At 41.9% G+C, this 18155-nt stretch overlaps 2 protein-coding genes across 7 annotated transcripts in view; both read right to left on the bottom strand.

Moving 5' to 3' along the window:
* Positions 1–8917, bottom strand: part of clcn1b (chloride channel, voltage-sensitive 1b) — a 29056-nt gene extending 20139 nt beyond the window's left edge. For both annotated transcript variants that reach the window (XM_034611029.1, XM_034611030.1), the window contains exon 1: positions 7494–8917. In XM_034611029.1, coding sequence (XP_034466920.1) covers positions 7494–7544 — 51 coding nt within the window. In that variant the 5' untranslated portion in view covers positions 7545–8917. The remainder of the gene's footprint in view (positions 1–7493) is intronic.
* Positions 8918–9058: 141 nt separating this feature from the next.
* casp2 (caspase 2, apoptosis-related cysteine peptidase) lies at positions 9059–18098 on the bottom strand. Of its 5 annotated transcripts, none has more exons than XM_034611101.1 (13): positions 17956–18094; positions 16729–16884; positions 15524–15694; positions 15342–15416; positions 14986–15168; positions 14717–14786; positions 14185–14276; positions 13787–13969; positions 13036–13164; positions 12838–12928; positions 11515–11715; positions 10892–11001; positions 9059–10800 (listed from the first exon to the last, which is right to left on the bottom strand). In XM_034611101.1, the coding sequence occupies exons 2-13, from the start codon at positions 16876–16878 to the stop codon at positions 10672–10674; spliced, it is 1584 nt and encodes a 527-aa protein (XP_034466992.1). In that variant the 5' UTR covers positions 16879–16884; positions 17956–18094; the 3' UTR covers positions 9059–10671. The 5 variants fall into 5 exon arrangements, with proteins under 5 accessions (XP_034466992.1, XP_034466993.1, XP_034466994.1 ...); XM_034611102.1 differs by lacking the exon at positions 17956–18094 and adding an exon at positions 17920–17938; XM_034611103.1 differs by lacking the exon at positions 14986–15168 and having other exon boundaries at positions 11527–11715; positions 17956–18098.
* Between the last annotated feature and the right edge of the window lie 57 nt (positions 18099–18155).

The raw sequence follows: 18155 nt of genomic DNA on the forward strand, positions 1-18155 counted from the left end.
ACTTGTGGCCCATTCATCGCCCCCCCCCCCCCAATTTAGAGAAACCCTAGATCCGCGGCTGGAAGCAGCTGAATCAAAGCATGAGAGTGATACTTAAAGCTGCGATTCGTTCACGTCATGCTGACTTTGTTCACGTCTCCATCCCTCAACCTTGTGTTTGCCTTCGTGTCAGCACGTAACCTTGTGCTGCGTCCATCTGATCCACACGGGGCCCAGAGATGACATCACTAACCAACATTTCTCCCAACTTTCACACGCTTTGAACATACACACACTGTCATCTGTTTTGCTCTCTAACTGTTCAGTGACCTTCCCACATCAGGTCATCCACACCCGGGGACAGACGGTCCCCCCCCCCCCCATTCTCCTGCTGCATCCACTCACACTAATTTACTCCCAGTAAGATTCCCTCGACCTCCCCTGGTGGCTCTTGCTGTTTTCCAGCACTTTTCTCTCTCTCTAATCTTTCTGAAACACATGAAGGTAGTCAGGCGTTACAGTACAGCTCTGACTCTTGCACCCCTCATTATTAGTTTCTTTGCTTTCTCTGTTGTGCTCACTGCAGGCCTCACGGGATGAAGAAAATGGAAGAATATTAAAACCATTCCTCTCCCGGCTTTGTTAGAGATACAGAGCCTGTGTGATGAGCTTTGAAACCATTCTCCTGTATGAGCAGACGTTAACAAGGTAATACACACTGTAAAACACACATAACATTAAAATCAAGAGATAGGAAAGATATGTAAGTGTAAGAAAAAGCAGAAAGAGGCTTGTAGAAAAAAGAGAGCGGGGAAGAGAGAGCTTCAGTCATAGTGAGAGCTGCTAATAGCTGCAGAGGTTCAAGGGCGCTGTGACATTGAGAGTTAATTAAAAAAAAGAAAAAAGCACATTCCTGCGTCTCATATGAGAGGGAGCTCACGCTGAATATTCATAAATATTTGTGTGTGTTCTTTAACATGCATTAGTGTGTTTGTGTTTGTCTTTAAAAGTACTGTTTGTATGAATGGATTCTTTGTGTGCGTGTTGAGGCCTTACAACAATTAAGTCCTGTCCCTTAGCACAAGGTTAATGATAAAATCTGACCCACTCACTGACTGACAGATCACCAGATAACCCCCCCCCCCCACTCTCCCTCACACACACACACACACATACACACGTGTCCATATGTATACACTAATTAACTAGAACATCAACATTACCATGCCTCGTACAAACACTGTTCAAGCTGTCATGTTCTAATTAAGTCACGTCGGCGCAGCCAAGAGAAAAATAAACCAAACTGTAAACTTCCATGTGTTATGCATGAGCCCTCAGTTCCGACTGCACATCGTGTAATCCAGGAAAAATCCACCGCGGAGGCCTTTTTGTGCTCCCTGACCCCGGTGTGCATTTAACTTAGCTTCGCCACAACATGGAATTTAAAATCTAAAGTCAGTAAAAAGAAGAAACAGTCGAAAAGGCGCCACCTCCTCCCACTCACCATAAATAAGTCTTTACAAAAAACGGTTCCAACTTTAGGCAGAGAACATTTCAATATACAAATGAGTCAACCTTACCAGAAACTGATCTATATTCAGAACTGTCTCAAAAGTGTTGATCCGCTCCCGCATCATGTTAGCTGTTCCGCCTGCAGGCTGCTGCTCACTGGGGATATACTGTAAATTCTGTTTCTTCTCTTTGCCAGAGTGACAGACACAGTCTACCTGCTACCTGCATACAGCGCAGACCTCAGTGACTGACAGGTATGGTCTCACACACACACACACACACACACACACACACACACACACACTCACACACACACAGAGGGGAAAGCAGTGGAGGTTAATACAGACACTTGAGGCCTGACAATAAATTGTCAGCAGCTCTTAATTCAGGACGCCGCTCCAGCAGATTCCAGCAGCGGGATCATGAATGATACCAGGACACAAGCTTAAGGAATGAAAATAATACCTTCAAACTGAGTGGAGACCATCACCATATTATCATTGAGTCGGACAGGCTGGATAATACTGTGCTGTACTTTAAATGCCTTCAGCATAGATGACATGATCGACTAAAGCCTGACTTGGCTCTATAGGACGGTAGTATCATGTTATTTTTGTCTAACGTTTATTTTTGTACTCAAACTTTCTTTAATGGCAGTGAATTCTCAAATGTATTTAGTATTTGAAGTTAAAGTTATGACAAAAATAGTTACTGAGGTAATTTTATTTTACAACAAATATCAGGCTTTTAACGCTAAATGGTGAAAAATATCAGTGAAAGTCAGATGACAATAAACTTTAAGCTTGAAACTATAGCTACGAGAAATCATCTTGAATGAATCAAATTAGAAAGAGCAATAATAACTAGAGAGAAAAGAGTGCATACCTCTTCAAGAAATCACATTTAAACCCACAAGATCCAGATTTTATTGGGATTTGTTCCATTTTTACACCAAGATCCATGAAATATTCTCTGAGAAATCACCAAAAATGTTGAAAAATCTCACAAAGTAAAAAGAAATTCCAGGATTTGCCTCTTAATCCCCATCAGCACCAACATGTTATGGGTTCTGTCTTGACTCATACTTCGTGGAAATATGTCAATTAGTTTTTGCGTAACTCTGCTGACTAACATACAAACACAGACGAAAACATCACCTCCTTGGCGGAGGCAATAAAATTACAGCCGATAAAGAAATGCAGATCTTCTTACTCATTTTGCATAAGTCAGCTGGTAGCTGGTAAAATCTGCCTGATGCTACATTAGTTGGTCTCTATTCTTCAGTGAAGCTGTTCTCTCACAGTAAAGTGGGTCACTCTCTGCGGTTCTGTTGTGACCCAGTAGTTCTCACATGGTTTCTGGGTCTTTGGGGACTGGAGAGCTGCTGGTTCTCGTCCCCACCAGGCAGCTGTTTGCATATACGTGTGTGGAGAACAGCAACGTTCAGTCTGTTGGACTGTGGTGATTAATGTCAGTGTGGGTGCAGTAGTGGAGCCGGACACTTTGTCACGAGACGTCACCGTCAGCCCTGAATGACGTGGAGCTTCTCCTGCCAGCGGGAAAAGAACATGATTCCATTTCAGCACCGTGAAGACATATTTAGTCTAAATACGTTTGATAGTGTTTTACCCTGAATAGTCTGGTATTACAAGGGAAGGCATTTCCTGGCATTTTACCTGATGCATTCTGGGATATTCACTTCTGCCTATCAAAGGAAAACGGATGGAGAGAAGCAGCTTTCAGATTCTTTGCAGTGAATATAGGGAACACCCCCCCCCCCCCATCCCTTAAAAGCTAAGAAATGTTCAAAACCTGATTCAACTTAACCCAATTATAAACAAACAATTATTATAAAATATAATAAAATTTTCCTTGATTTCTCAGAAAATAATTAATGGATCTTGATAAAAAAAAGAATCGGACATGTTCAGGGGACTGATATTGTGTGTGTGCAATTTGGTGAGGATCCAAATAAAATTCCGGGTCTATTGAATTTAAATTTCATCAGGGGACTGTTGAGTTGTGTGCTCCCTGAGTTATTTATGTTGTCTATTATATTTCTTTGTGCACGATTATTTCTTTTATTCATAGTTTCAGGTCAAGGTTAAAGTTAACTTGACGTCTAACTTTCACTGATACTTTTCACCATTTAGAGTAATAAAATAAAATTGCCATTTCCCTGGAGAATAATTCATGGATGTAAAATATTTAGAGAAGTGATATCGATGCGTGTTTGCAATGTGGTGCAGTTCGGCTGAATTTAAGGGGACGTTGGGCTTTGGTGGAGGTTTGTGCTCTGAGTGTCTTTATTATTTGACTATAACATGGAACATGTCTGTTTTTGATAAATCAGTGATGATAAGATTATTTAGTTAAACGCTCATCTTAATTCTTGTGCCGTTTACATAAATTTTCAGAGGATCCAGATTTAAAGTCGACACTCATAGGTCATTTGGAGCTTCACTTTTAATTTCCCCAAAAACCCATCATGAGTTCAGATGTGTGTGGGAAACGAGGCCGTGATTCATATTCAATTTTTTATTTATTTCTCCACATATCTTCGAGCTCTGTGACACATTTCATATCACATTTGACTGTGTGTGACATTCAAGCACACTTGCTTTTCCGAGCCGTCTCACCTACGCCTGAACCTTTCACGTTTCTCCCTCACTCTTCCCCCTGAAACTTTCCCTCTTGCCACCCCCCCCCCCCCCCCCCCCCCCCCCCCCCCAGCCTGAGGTGAAACCTTACTCGTGGATAAATTTAGCAGCAGTGTGACCCAATGTTCACTGACACACTTCTCCGCACCTCTCCCTCTCTCATGCCGTTTGTCTATCTTTCGTCCCATCTCTCCCAGGAGGCCCGTTGTATCGACAGATGGGGGGGGGGGGGGGGCAAAAGCCTCCACATGAAAACAATGAGAAGCTATTGACACTATTACAAACTTAACATAGCGCTTCATCCTGTAGCTACTGGTGTAATGGCGAGCGGTTCAATTATTACATTATCGCGACCTCTGTAATTGAACAGACACATCGAGCGGCTGTGATATCGTATGAAATTTAATGGCTTAATCGTCTACATCCCTGTCATTCCCGTCTGCGAGACATTTGGCAGGTGAACATTATCCCTTTCAGTGGCCTGTACCATTTGAGACTTATGAGATCCATTTCACTGCTGTTGACATTCTCGCCGATTGAGACTCGTCGCACAACCTCATTTTTAACCACACGCATCACACACATTGTAACACACAACCAGGTGTATGGAGGCGAGCACCGACGCACAGTAGGGCTGCGGATTGAATACACCAGCAGCGATCTGTTGTCGTCGCCCCTCCGGAGCACGTGTCAGCGAGACACGGCTCCACAGAGGGAGCTTCCTCCTTGTTAAGGTCAGGGGTCAACAACAGCCGTGTGACTTGGAAGTAGTTAACACAACTTTACGAACCCAGCGAGCATTAATTTGGTGATTTGCAGGTCACAGGGTGTTTAGTTGTCTGGGTTGAAGTCGGGATCCAAGTGGCTGAAAGGTGTTTTTTTTTAGCCGTCTCAGTTAAATACTGTGGCTGTGGGTAATGAGTCCTTCATTTCTCAGCAATTTAAATAATGTGATTTATTTATTTACCTCATAAAGTGGCCACTGAGTTCTGGTAATAATGATGGGAAAAACTGTTTTGAATTCCTAAACACAACATCATCATTATACACTGTGCAACATTTCTATGTCAGTAATTACAAGTCCTCACTTCTCACTCGTCTAACAAGTGTGCAATAAAAAAAACATTTAATAAAATAGGGAAACTAAAGATTGTTAAAATTGGGCACGCACTTAAAATTATAATGTATAGTTAGTGCAACAACTTTTTAATGCACAGCAGGTCAGCTGAACATTCAAAAATTGTCTAACAATTTTGCATTTATAAAAAAAAAATTTTATTGATAAATATATATATATAAAATGCCCTTCATTTCCTTATAATTAGCAAATTACGCTATCTACTGAAAACTTTGATTGTTTATTATTATTGTACCAAATAAATGAATCATTTATATTTGTACACCTATTTATTCAATTCGTATTTAATTTCTTTATATTATTCAAACTTCAGTTTATATTGTCCATTCCTGTATTACATTAAACCTTGTGTTAATGGAAATTAAAGGACTACACTAATAAATAATGTTTATCCTTTCCTGTAATATCTACCCGTTTCTTCTAGAACTGCTGCTGTTTGGTTATATTTCCATGTGGAGCAAGTCCTGACTAAAATGTGAAATATCATTTATTAGATGTAGTTAAAACAACAGTAATCTAAACATTGAATAAACGTACTTACCTTTTTACCAAATTAAACAGTTTAAACTTCAACTCTTTATTGGGAACAAGCAGACATTTAATTTTTAAATCAGTTTACATCTGTGAAGATCTTGTTGACTAAATCATCAACCTGAAGATATAAACCTCCAAATCCTGCTTCTGATCATTAAATAAATTATATTAAGATGATCTATTAACAGCTCTACACATAAACTCATAAAACTCTTAAAGGCTCTAATTTCCGCTCTCTTGCACACACACACACACACACACACACACACACACACACACACACACACACACACACACACACACACACACACACACACACACACACACACACACACACACACACACCTGACAAACATGCGACTTCGCAGCGAGACATTAAGCGTGTAAATATTGTGATTAATTGAGATTTCTTTTATTTATCTGACCGCTGGGCCCACAAGAGGCTTCAGGACAGGAAACAAGCTTTTGCTTTCGGCAATCGTCTGAAAGCAGAAGAGAAGCCGGCGCTCTCTCACCGCTCCTCCTCCTCACTTAGTCAGTTGCTGCTTTAACATAACACACTGTGCATACACGCACACCAGCTGCTTTAACCTCCGATGCTTATGTTTCTGTCATCATGAATCTTATAATTCATAATCAACATCAAAGAAAATGACCTTTAAAAAAAAATAAACAGGATGCAAACACAGTGCTTGAAAAACATTCTCTGAAAAAAAAAAAAAAGGAAAAGAATCTGATGCTGTGATTCATTGGTGTCCGAATGACGGATGTGATTGGACAACAAGAGGATTAAACAAATGAATAAGTTGGTGGGGAAACACCACCACACGTCACGATGTTCCTGGGAGGAATGACCATCATTCTGGATGAGTATTTGAACAGATGAACCGAAGGATATAGTGACATGACTTCATCTCAACAAGCACATCTAACCTGTCTGCTCAGGTTTCCTGTATATAGGTATTTATATCCACCAACACATGAAAACAGCAATGACTTTACAAGGCTGCAGCCTGAGAAGGCGTACAGATAGAAGGCAGGAAAAAGGATCATATAGAAGCAACATCTAGAGAATACAACATAAAACAACACAGTCAAATGCATGAGATCAAAAAATAGCTTAGTGTTTCAATAGCAAATAAAAAATAAAATCCCTGTTTACTGCAGGGATGACTTTTCCATTTATCGCCTTCACTCAGCATTTCATAAGGTGGGAGGTGTGAAACCAGCAGAGACTGTTAATGTGTTTGAGGGCTGTAGAAATAAACATGACATAAAGCTGCGGAAATCTTGCTTCGAGAAGAAAAGAGAATAGGCGAGGAGGAGGAAGAAGAGGGGGACGAGATAAAGAGCACAGATTCAACAGGAAGGCATAAGAGGGACTTTGTGTGGTGCAGCAGAGAATCAGGAGAGAAACAAAACGCAGCTTGCTGATGAGAACGGATGCAACAGGTGAAACCAAATGGAACAGAGGGAAAAGTAATGAGAGGAAGGGGTGAAAGAATTAGCGAAAGTAAATACAGAACAGGAAAGGATGGTTAGAGAAGATTAAACGACAGGTGGGGAGATGGAGAGATGAGGGAGAGGCAGGTGAAGGGAGATAAAACGAGGAGACATTTTAAGAGGGGACAGCAAACAGACAGGTAGAGGAAGATTTGGTAAAGCCCTACCAGGGTCTGTTGGTATCTCAGAGCCTTCCTTTGCGACGCATCTGCAGCCATTGACACGCTGTCACTGATCCAAAAATAACCTCGCTGGACACCCCAGCATTTCCAATGGCGTGGGCAAAACCATACACACACTCTCTCTCACTTATACACCGTGCACACACTTCAGACCAGGTGGAGTACACACGCCAAGATCTTAAGATTCGTATCTCTCACTACACACTCATTCTCCAAAACCCTGGTTACACAGAGGAAAAACCCAGTTGAGGTCCGTCCCAAACGTGCTCTTCTCCAGATGATCCAGAGGCTGAAAAACATCCAGCTCCACAGCAGGACTGACGGAACCACGGGCAGGAATCAGACCGCCGGACAAAGCAGAGTAAAGCCGTCTGATGAGGCAGTGAAGGACGCAGCGCTTTCCTTTATTAGAACTGCAGACACCTAATAACACACACACAGAACTTGTTGCCCTTAGCAGCACCCTCCCTGCCAGCCGGCCATTAGGTGCGTGTGTGTGTGTGTGTGTTTTCGGATGGACTGTTCTTGTTTGCACAGGGGTGGTGGGTGGGGGGTTGGCGGGGCACCCCCCATAGGGCTGCCCCTGCAACGTGAGCAGGAAGGTGCACACGACACCCCAATGACAGCTCACACTTAATCAGCCAATGATGCAAGGCAATCCCCATAACATTCACATGCTATGGCAGCCCTGCCTTATGGGAGGAAAAGCATGAAATGGGCCCTCCCACAGTCAAACACGCGCCACAAAAATGCTCAGGACTGTAAAGTGATCTCCATATTGCTTAACCTCTTCAGCCGGTTCAGGTCCAAGCGAGCTAATACAGGAAGGGGGCTAAGCATATACATGTTGCACATCACTTGCTAAAAGCTGAAAAGCTCACAAGCCTTCGGGGGAAGACCACCACTGCTCTGCGCCCCCAGAGACCACATCCCACTCAAGACATGTTAATCTAAACATCTCTAACTCGCTGGAGCTCTGGTTCCTCCGCGCTCATGTAGATGAGACAGGCGGCCATTATGAAAACCACAAAGACACAGAGACACACACAGATCCCCCTTAACCCCGCCCCGCTTTGTGGTCCACACGCCAGCACATAACAGCCTAATCTCACAGCTACACCGGAGGCCAGCGAGAAATGTGTTACTCTGACCGCCGGCGTGTGTATGCATGTGTATGTGTGTGTCAAGAGAGAATGACTGCGGACAGCTGGCTGGGCCTCTATCTGATACACTAAGAACATTATCACCGGGCAGCATGCAGTGCAAGAGATACATACGTCGCGCTCACAACATGGAGAGACCTGAGCGCAGCGGAATAGTGGGGTGCCAGTTATACTATACCTGAGAACGGAGAGGACGGGCTGTACACTGGGAACAACACACACAAACACAGCAACAAGGAGGATCATATAAAGTGACGCATGCAAAGGAGCAGCCGAGGTACAGGGAGGACTCACACACTCGTTCTGCAGGAAACGGCTTGAAACAGATGTATGTATCGCCAGATACACACGTGCACATGCAACTTGAAGAAAAACAACAGAAATGTGTCTGGTTTAAAAGCCGTGGCCTGTTTATTGTATAGGACATTTGGCAGTCACTGGTGTTGACAGAAATAAAAACTTCTCCTGGCCCCCCCGCACTGACACGCCAGCAGCACTTGGCAGCAAATCTCAACCTTCAGAAAACGTCTCACTCTGCAGGAGGGTTACCCTTTTATACTACTCCAATGTTTTGGTTTTTTAAATTGCATTCCTAATTATAAGAAACGAGGAGTGAGGATATCACAGATCAGGGTAAACTCTACCTCACAGAGTTAAAAGGCGTCTTTGTTTACAGATACTTACAGATCAATACTGTTCAACCATATATTCTGTTTTCTTCTCTACAACACTGTTGTAACTAAACACACTTTGCCTGCTCAGGTCTTTTCTGGGAAACATCAATGCTCAAGCAGCCTTGAGAAATAGATTTCCTCACTGTGCGGGGGTGCCTAAGTGATACAATATACTGTGAAAGCATCACCGTGGTAAATGTATAAATTTATCCTCACATGGCACATGCGGCAATAGAAGACTGCTACTTTTTTTATGGAAGACATAAGAAATACATGTTTCTTTAAAGTACTATAACACCAAAATGTGGTATGGGGGGGCTAAGTGTCCAGCACAAACTCGCACAGGGAGACACCATTAGGAGTCAGACAGCGTAAAGGTCAGAGTTCATACAGAAGGTGCAAGACCCCACAAGTAGCACCACATTCCGCTGACAGATCCACAGTAACACAGATGATATAAAGAGACATTTGCAGTGGTTGCCTTCATGACATTTGAGCTTAAAAACAAAAGGTTCTTATTGAACATCCGGAAAAAGGGATCGAAACACTTTGAGATGTTGCCCTGAAGCTGCCTTGTAGGAGTTTTCCTCTTCATAATTCAAACTATGTGAGATAAAAAGCGGGAACAGCCGTGACGTTACAGTTTTATCATTGCTGCAGCTGACTGTGGCTAAAATAAGCACAACAGTAAAGGTCGTTCTGAACTGTAGCACATATAAATAATATTGATCAGAGAGAGACGATGGCATGTATTTCTCTCTGCTGTGCTGCCCCCTGTCTGTCACTACACTGAAAACAAGATTTGGTCACAACTTTTCACAAACGTGTACAAATAAAACATATTGGGATTTAAAATTCTTATAAAAACAATCTCATACAAAATAAAGCCACAAAAATAGATCTGTGTATAAAATACAGTTTAAAAAGAGAGACTTGCGAAACCTGAAAGCAGCTGTGCAGTGAGAAAACAAAAAATACATTTGTCTTTGATTAAAAGGATTAAAATCTAAACCCACTAACTGGCATAGACACAGACACACAGATAAACAAGTTAGTTATATGCTAATATGTTGCTCAGTTCCAAATACATACAGCTTAAACATGAGCTCCTGATTCCTTTCCAACATTTGTGTGTTGGTGTGTGCGTGTATGTGCGTAGGCAGTATTTACAAAGAAATTATGAATGAATAAATCCTGTTTGGTTGTAACAGGGTGTGTGTGTGTGTGTGTGTGTGTCTGTGTGTCTGTCACAGTTGTGTGCCGTTATTTCATGGAATGGTCTGTGTGTGTTGATCGCAGTATGTTCATAAGTGTATGTGATCGATACTAGGGCTGGTACTTGGGGAACAGGTAGAGGTCTTTGCACAAGGAGCTGGTGAACTCTGACATCTCTTTGCAGCGGTGGTGGGCAGTACCCGGGGCGTAACCCTCCCGCTCCTTGATACGCCCGTTGACCTGACAGACGAGGGAAAAGGGTTTAAGAAAATAACAGCCATAAAAGCATAATTTACACTATGCATTTAGTGTATGAACGTCTTCTATTCACCTGCACCAGAATGTCGGCGAGGTGCGTGTCTCTGGCATGGAGTCGGAGTGTTGCGTTTATTTCCTGGATGAACCAGGATCCTCTCTTGGTGTTTCGCATGGCGGCTGTGCCTTAAGGAGGAAGAGATACACAACACAGGCTTAATACATCCAGAAGAGACACAGGGGGACAAAGCAACGGTCTTATATTTACTGGAAACAGAAATATTCAATACTTATTTTAATGGGATGTTTTGATTTTGATAAAAATTGTTTGACCTCAGTCAGATCAAATTGGTTATATAACTGTTATATGTTACCTATAAAATAACTATCATTTTAATTTACATAATAATACATAACTTTTTCCCCACACACTTTTATTTCTTGAAGCCAACAATATAATAAATATTGGTTTTGTTGTAGTGCAAAGTGCAGTTGGAGCTGTACTTGTATTTGCAGCTCAGTAATTTGATTTTCATGGTCATAATCTTCAATGAGTAGTGTGCACAACCTATTTTTCCACTGGATCCACTACTGCACATCTGTATCGTCTCATTCATTTGTCCACAAATTTGTTTTTTTAATACAAAACATATTTCTCAAACAAATCCACACTAGAATAACAAAAAGGTACAAACTTACTAATTGTCTGACCTTTGAGAGATGCGAAACCACAGATCATATCAGACCGCTGTGGCAGTTTAATCCTGGGCCTCCCCATGTCTCCTCTCTGTCTGGAGGCTGCATCCCCCTGTCCTTCCCTCCCAGCGTCCCGCTGTTCACAGCTCGGTGAGTACGTCCTCGTTGGTCCGTCTATCTGCTCCACTCCACAATCCATCTCGTCTGGTTGTCAACAAGGTTTCAATTTAGCCACAGTTTATTAAAAATATTTGGTGAAGAAGAAAAGGGCTGCAGAACTCATGTTCATATATATATAATAATAATAATAATATTTTAGATTTGTCTATTAGGGTCTTTGGTCTCAACAAAGTTTAATTGAAGATTTATATTTGTCTTCATAAGGACATTTTTTGGACATCACAAAACCACTTTGTCTCAGATTCACATCGGGTTGTCTTCATCCAAAACATTACAGCATAGCAGTGTATAATCCAGGACAAAACCTGTGTATTGATCAGTTCACAAACCCACACTGATTTTCTGCAAATCAACTTTCTGTGATGAACCAAACACTGAAAAACTAATTATGTAAAAGTCACATGTAAGAGATCATTTTTAAAAATTGATTATTTGGATGATCAGTGCATTTTTTTATCTCTAAATTGCCTATTTTGAATAAGGAACCCAGTTTTCCATCCGGGCAATTGCTACTGTATTGTCATAACCCATGAAACCCTGAACACTATGATAAAAGAATATTTGCAGAAGCATTGCCCAACCACATCTATTGGCCTTTCAGCAGCACACCTGTGGTGGGCTCTGTGGTGGAGCGGGGAAACAGTAATTAGGATTGCTCATGAGGGGTCTGAGGATTTGTCAGGGGCGTCATCATCTGTGTAGTCAGGCCATAACCTCCATCACATAGACTCACTAATTAGCTTGGAGCTTGTTAAGCCATAAATTAATGACGTGTTTATCTTTATTCTATCTAGTTGCAGAACATTGGAATATGACATATTATGATACAATACAACGAGCAGCCACACAGGTGTATTGTACCCGATAACTGACATCTCATGATTTTCCTTTATGCCACTGTTCTGTTTTATAATGTTAAGTCTTTTCTTTTTGTTTATTACTTGAAGGCTAAATAGCCTTTGTTGTTTAAATATTTTTATAAATCAGTGTGTGTTGAAGTAAATGGGATTTATTGTTTTCTTTTTGGTTTATGCTGTGGTATTGAATTGGGTATCGTCAATCGTGGGAATTTCATGGTCTCGTATCGACTACTGAATTTTTGGTGACTAATTAATACACACGCTTAGTGATTCTTTAAGGTCTTACCTCCCCTGCAGGCCTGGACGAAGAACATCTTGGGTTTATTTTGTAGCAGTGGACAGTGTGAATTATCAAAGGCCTCAAACATCCAGTCCAGCTGAAAGGGACAAACGTGTCACATATTAAATGCCTGAGAAGGGATTATATCTTTGTCCTTCAATGAAATTACATACATCAGCAGAGAAAATCATCAGAGAAACAGACCTGCAGGAGCTGTCCGTCTGTACCATACACAGCTCCTTCCACTCCATGGGACAGCACACACACCACGCAGCTGTCCACTGTCCGGTGGTCTGGTCGTTGGCAGAAATTCACAATGCACGACCTCATGTCCTACACAAAGAATAAAGAATCAGGAAAACTGTGTCCAAGCCAAGTTCTTCTGAGTTTGACTATTTCAGTTAATTTCACTTTTCATTTTCAATTTCATTTAAAGCCAAGGTCTCCCCACTCTCGAGCCAATATTCACAGTTTGAATGTGAATCTTCTCAAAGTGTCCTTGAACAAGACAATGACAGCCCACATGCTAACTCATTCAGAGTTTATAAGTACAGGCTAATTGACTGAAATGTCAAATGTGTGCATACTTTGTGATAACCACACTGAAATGCAACAAAGGTGGGACCTGAGGTAGATAAACTTGCCATACAAATCTAACGATAAGAGAGAAACTATTATACCAATACTGGCTAAGTGACTGTTTGAACGATTTAAGGTCAAAAGGTTGTTTCACTCCCCTTCACAACTTCTCTTTTCTGTGTTTGTCAGTGGAATAAGATGGATGCTTCAGAGTTCAAACAGAATCCTCTGACCACATCTTGAGCCTGAGCTTCTGAATGTGTGTGTGTGTGTGTGTGTGTGTGTGTGTGTGTGTGTGTGTGTGTGTGTGTGTGTGTGTGTGTGTGTGTGTGTGTGTGTGTGTGTGTGTGTGTGTGTGTGTGCGCGCGCGCGCTACCTGAGCAGTGAGGTCTCTGTGGACAGTAACCATGTAGTCCAGCTCTGTGAAGACCTTCCTGAGGACCTCGTCATCAACTTCCCCTCCCTTCCTGGTGTCAAGTTCAGCAGCAGCACACGGGTCAAAGGTCACATTACTGATCACCAAGGCGAAACCACGAGGGGACGAAGACATTCTGTATGACTGGAGTGGGGAAAATACATGGAAACAGAAGATAGAATGGATAAATCCAATTTATGCATCTCTGCATTTACTGCTCAATACTGACTCATATCCAGAAAAGTGGTGTCACACTGACGATATATCACATGTATTTCTCAAGAGGCCACAGGTAAAGCTTAACAGAGCTAAGCTGACACAAACCTGTTGAGCTGACCTGGTGAAGACAAGTATTTTACCTGCTGGCAACGAGAGAGGTAAAAGTCAGGCGTGCAGGGGAGCACAGGCGTGTTGATGGGACTGTCTGCATCCAGACTAAACTCCATGGACTCTGCAGTACAAACAAACAATTACAATCTTTGTTACAAATGAATGCACTGATGCAATTATTGAAATAAATGTGTTCTCCTGCCAGCAGCAGTGGTGTGACAACAAACTCTGAACAACGGTGCTGTGAATGAGTCACTCCTGGGGCGTGGTGCCTGCAGGTACAGACAGAAGCCTGATACTACAGCAAAAGCCTAGTGCCTACATTTCTCTCAGTGATAAGATTATATAATCAACAACTGACACTAATGAAATTCGTCCAGCAGCTGCTGGCTACAAAGACCTTGTGTTCAAGCGTTTAAAATCACCTGTGTTTTCAAAACTGAGAAACACTTTTGTCCAGACACCGCCCTGTGTCTCCAGGGAAACAGAAAAATAACAACACCAGATACAAAAGAAAGGTATTTAAACCTGAATGCAGGACAACACTGCGACACCACTCACCATGTGTCCTTGCTCTTTTGGCTGCAATAACCTCCTGGGTGGGATGTGGGAAAGAAGAGTCTGAAAGCCTCTGAGATTTAAATCATTAAAAACAGTACATTAGTGGCTGAAAAACTCCATATTAGACAGATAATTAAGGGTTTGGTATTTTCAATGGCAGCAGCAGCGGCTGTTGTTTGATGTCAGAATATGACAGCTATAATCCTAACTTAACTTTTAGTAAAACTCCTGCCAGCTGTTTGACTAACCCAGCAGGTTGTATTTCTCACAACTTTTTTCTTATGTCTTCCTGTTTTCTTCGTCCTCTGTCTCTCATCGTTCCTGTCCTCCTCCCTGACTGGGACCAACCCTCTGAATGAGGACTCTGAGCGTAGGCAGCCACCTGAGACTTGAACTGGGAATGATGTGGTGCTGCTCACTTCACTCTTTTCCTCTCTGTCTAATGAGGATTTCTGCAGAAATCATACAACTGGAGCCATTATTAGAACTTATTATTCAAAATATGACCCTGCGTAATGTAGCTGACACTTATGAAAACTTGTTAAATTACATCCGCATGATCAATAATACGGAAAGCTTGTGTTCAGTCTCTGTTTTTGTTGAAAACATGAATGACTCTGCTCACCTCTCTCTTCTTTTCTTTTGACTGTACAACCCGCTGCTCTGTCTTTCCCTCTGGTTCTTCCTCAGGCTGAATACTCTGTGAGTACAAAACAGTCTATAAACTGCACTAGGTTTGGTAATAATCTGCTGTGTATAGTTGTTTTGAGTTGGGCAGTGGAGATTTTTAATGACGTATACACTCACCTCTTTGTGTGTCTCTTTGCCATCTTTTTCTGGTGATTGTGTGAGCAGTTCGCACAGATGCTGCTGCTCAGTTTCTTGCAGAGCTGCACAGAAGAGGCTAAAGGCTCTGGGTCCACGCTTTGGTAAAACTAGTAGCAATTGCCAGCTTCGTTGAACAGAAGTCTTCTTAGCCTAAAGCAGAAGAGATTATATCAGAAAACTAAGGATCACTAACAAAGATTAAATCTAATAAATGTTTGTTTTATCATTTTCACATCCCTAATATCGTGACATTTTGATCTCACAGATACATCCTGGGAGTGTTTGTGGGTTCTGAGGTTAGGATACGCTGGGCCTAAACTTTACCAATTCCTAGGGCTGGGTAATAAACCGATATCAATAATTATTGCAACATAATTTAATCAACAACAATAAAACTTAAGTCCAACATAAATTACTTATGCATTGTGCAAACATTTTGAGGAGGTTTAATATTTTATTGATTTACCTCAGATTTGTAATATGTTTTACAGTTTATCAAGTGTTTGTCATTATCTGCTTATAAACAAGAGTTTTAAAGCACAACCATCACTCACCAGTGAAGGAGTCTAAGTTAAGACTGGGCGTAATCAAGACACTAATTTTGTCTTGATTAGTGTTGATATTGATTATTAATCACGATACATACATTATCATTTCTTTCAAGTTTGAAGTCAGATTATTGGTCCTGAGTGAAGGTTGTGGTTTTAAAAGTATTCACTTGATAAACAGCAAAACACTTTGTGGTGAATCAATTATGTGTTATACCTCATCACCATATTTACACTATTAGAATCAGAGTTAGGGTTAATTGCCAATTAGATTTACACATACAAGGAATTTGCTTTGATGTGTTTGTGAAGCATAAATGATAGATGTTTCCAATTTGAAGTATGGCCGTTATTGGCCACGGAATGTTCAAGTGTCACAGTCACAGATGAGGTTAGACGGTGCAATGATGGAGTCACGAGTTTTGCTGATGACGGCCAACAGCAGTCTGGAATTAAAACAGTTTTTGTGTAGTGAGATTTTTGAGCTGATGGCTTGCAGCTTCCTGCCAGGGGGAAGTGAATCCATGTGTGAAGGGTGGGAGGGGTCGTGCGTTTGCACAAGCAACACAGGTTGAATATTATAACATCACAACTAATATAACAACAGATGACAGTCATGTATCAGTGCTCACATACCATGATGTCCTCGGCCATGTTCTCGGTCAGGATGTCGTCTGCCTGCAGTAACTGAACGAGCATCTCATCCACCACCAGCTGTTTGCAGAGAACCGCAGATCGTCTCTGCAGAGTCCGTCTGTCCCGCTCCAGCATGCCACACTCCAGCATGTCGATCTGCACACGGGACACAACACAGAAGACACACAAACCTCAGTGACAGGATGGACAACTCCAATATCTCACTGCAACTACAACACAACTCCAGTATCTCACTGTAACACAACTACAGTATCTCACTGCAACTACAACACAACTCCAGTATCTCACTGTAACACAACTACAGTATCTCAATGCAACTTAACTTCAGCATCTAACTGCAACACAACTCTAGTATCTCACTGCAACACAACTTCACTACAATACAACTCCAGAATCTCACTGCAACTACATCACAACTCCAGTATCTCATTGCAACACAACTTCACTACAATACAACTCCAGTATCTCACTGCAACTACATCACAACTCCAGTATCTCATTGCAACACAACTTCACTACATCACAACTCCACTATCTCACTGCAACTACAACACAACTCCAGGATCTCACTACAACATAACTTCAGCATCTAACTGCAACACAACTCTAGTATCTCACTGCAACACAACTTCACTACAATACAACTCCAGTATCTCACTGCAACTACATCACAACTCCAGTATCTTACTGCAACTACATCACAACTCCAGTATCTCATTGCAACACAACTTCACTACATCACAACTCCACTATCTCACTGCAACTACAACACAACTCCAGGATCTCACTACAACATAACTTCAGCATCTAACTGCAACACAACTTCACTACAACTCCAGTATCTCACTGCAACTACATCACAACGCCAGTATCTCATTGCAACACAACTTCACTACATCACAACTCCAATATCTCACTACTGTTTGTATATATACATCTGTCTGTGTGTGCTTCAGTGCAGTTGTTGCTTGGCTCTCTCACTCGGACATATCGCTACACAACCTACAGCACACACACACATATCACGGTTGTCTCATCACAACAACACACTTTAAAACTACAGTTAAGAGTTGACTTTACATGCACAGGTAGCCTGAACGCCGACGGCTAACCACGAATGCTAACACGCTAGCTAGCTAACTTAGACTGCTCCTACTATCTCCGCATTACTTTGAGTGGAATGTCATCTGCAGCGCTTCTTCTCACCGTCCAGCTGCTGCTGCACCGCTGTGGGAAAATGTCCGGGGGAAATAAAACCAAAAGTCGACGGCGTTTCTCTCTATTTCACGCAAAACACCAACATCCTGTCGCTTCTACGCAAACCAACTTCCGCGGGTACTCGGGGCTGCATTGAAAAGGGTGGGCTGGGCTGTTTTGGGGTGCGGACCAATGACAGCGCGATGACA

This window comes from Hippoglossus hippoglossus, chromosome 16 (genome assembly GCF_009819705.1).
Source record: "Hippoglossus hippoglossus isolate fHipHip1 chromosome 16, fHipHip1.pri, whole genome shotgun sequence".
NCBI classification, from domain to species: Eukaryota; Metazoa; Chordata; class Actinopteri; order Pleuronectiformes; family Pleuronectidae; genus Hippoglossus; species Hippoglossus hippoglossus.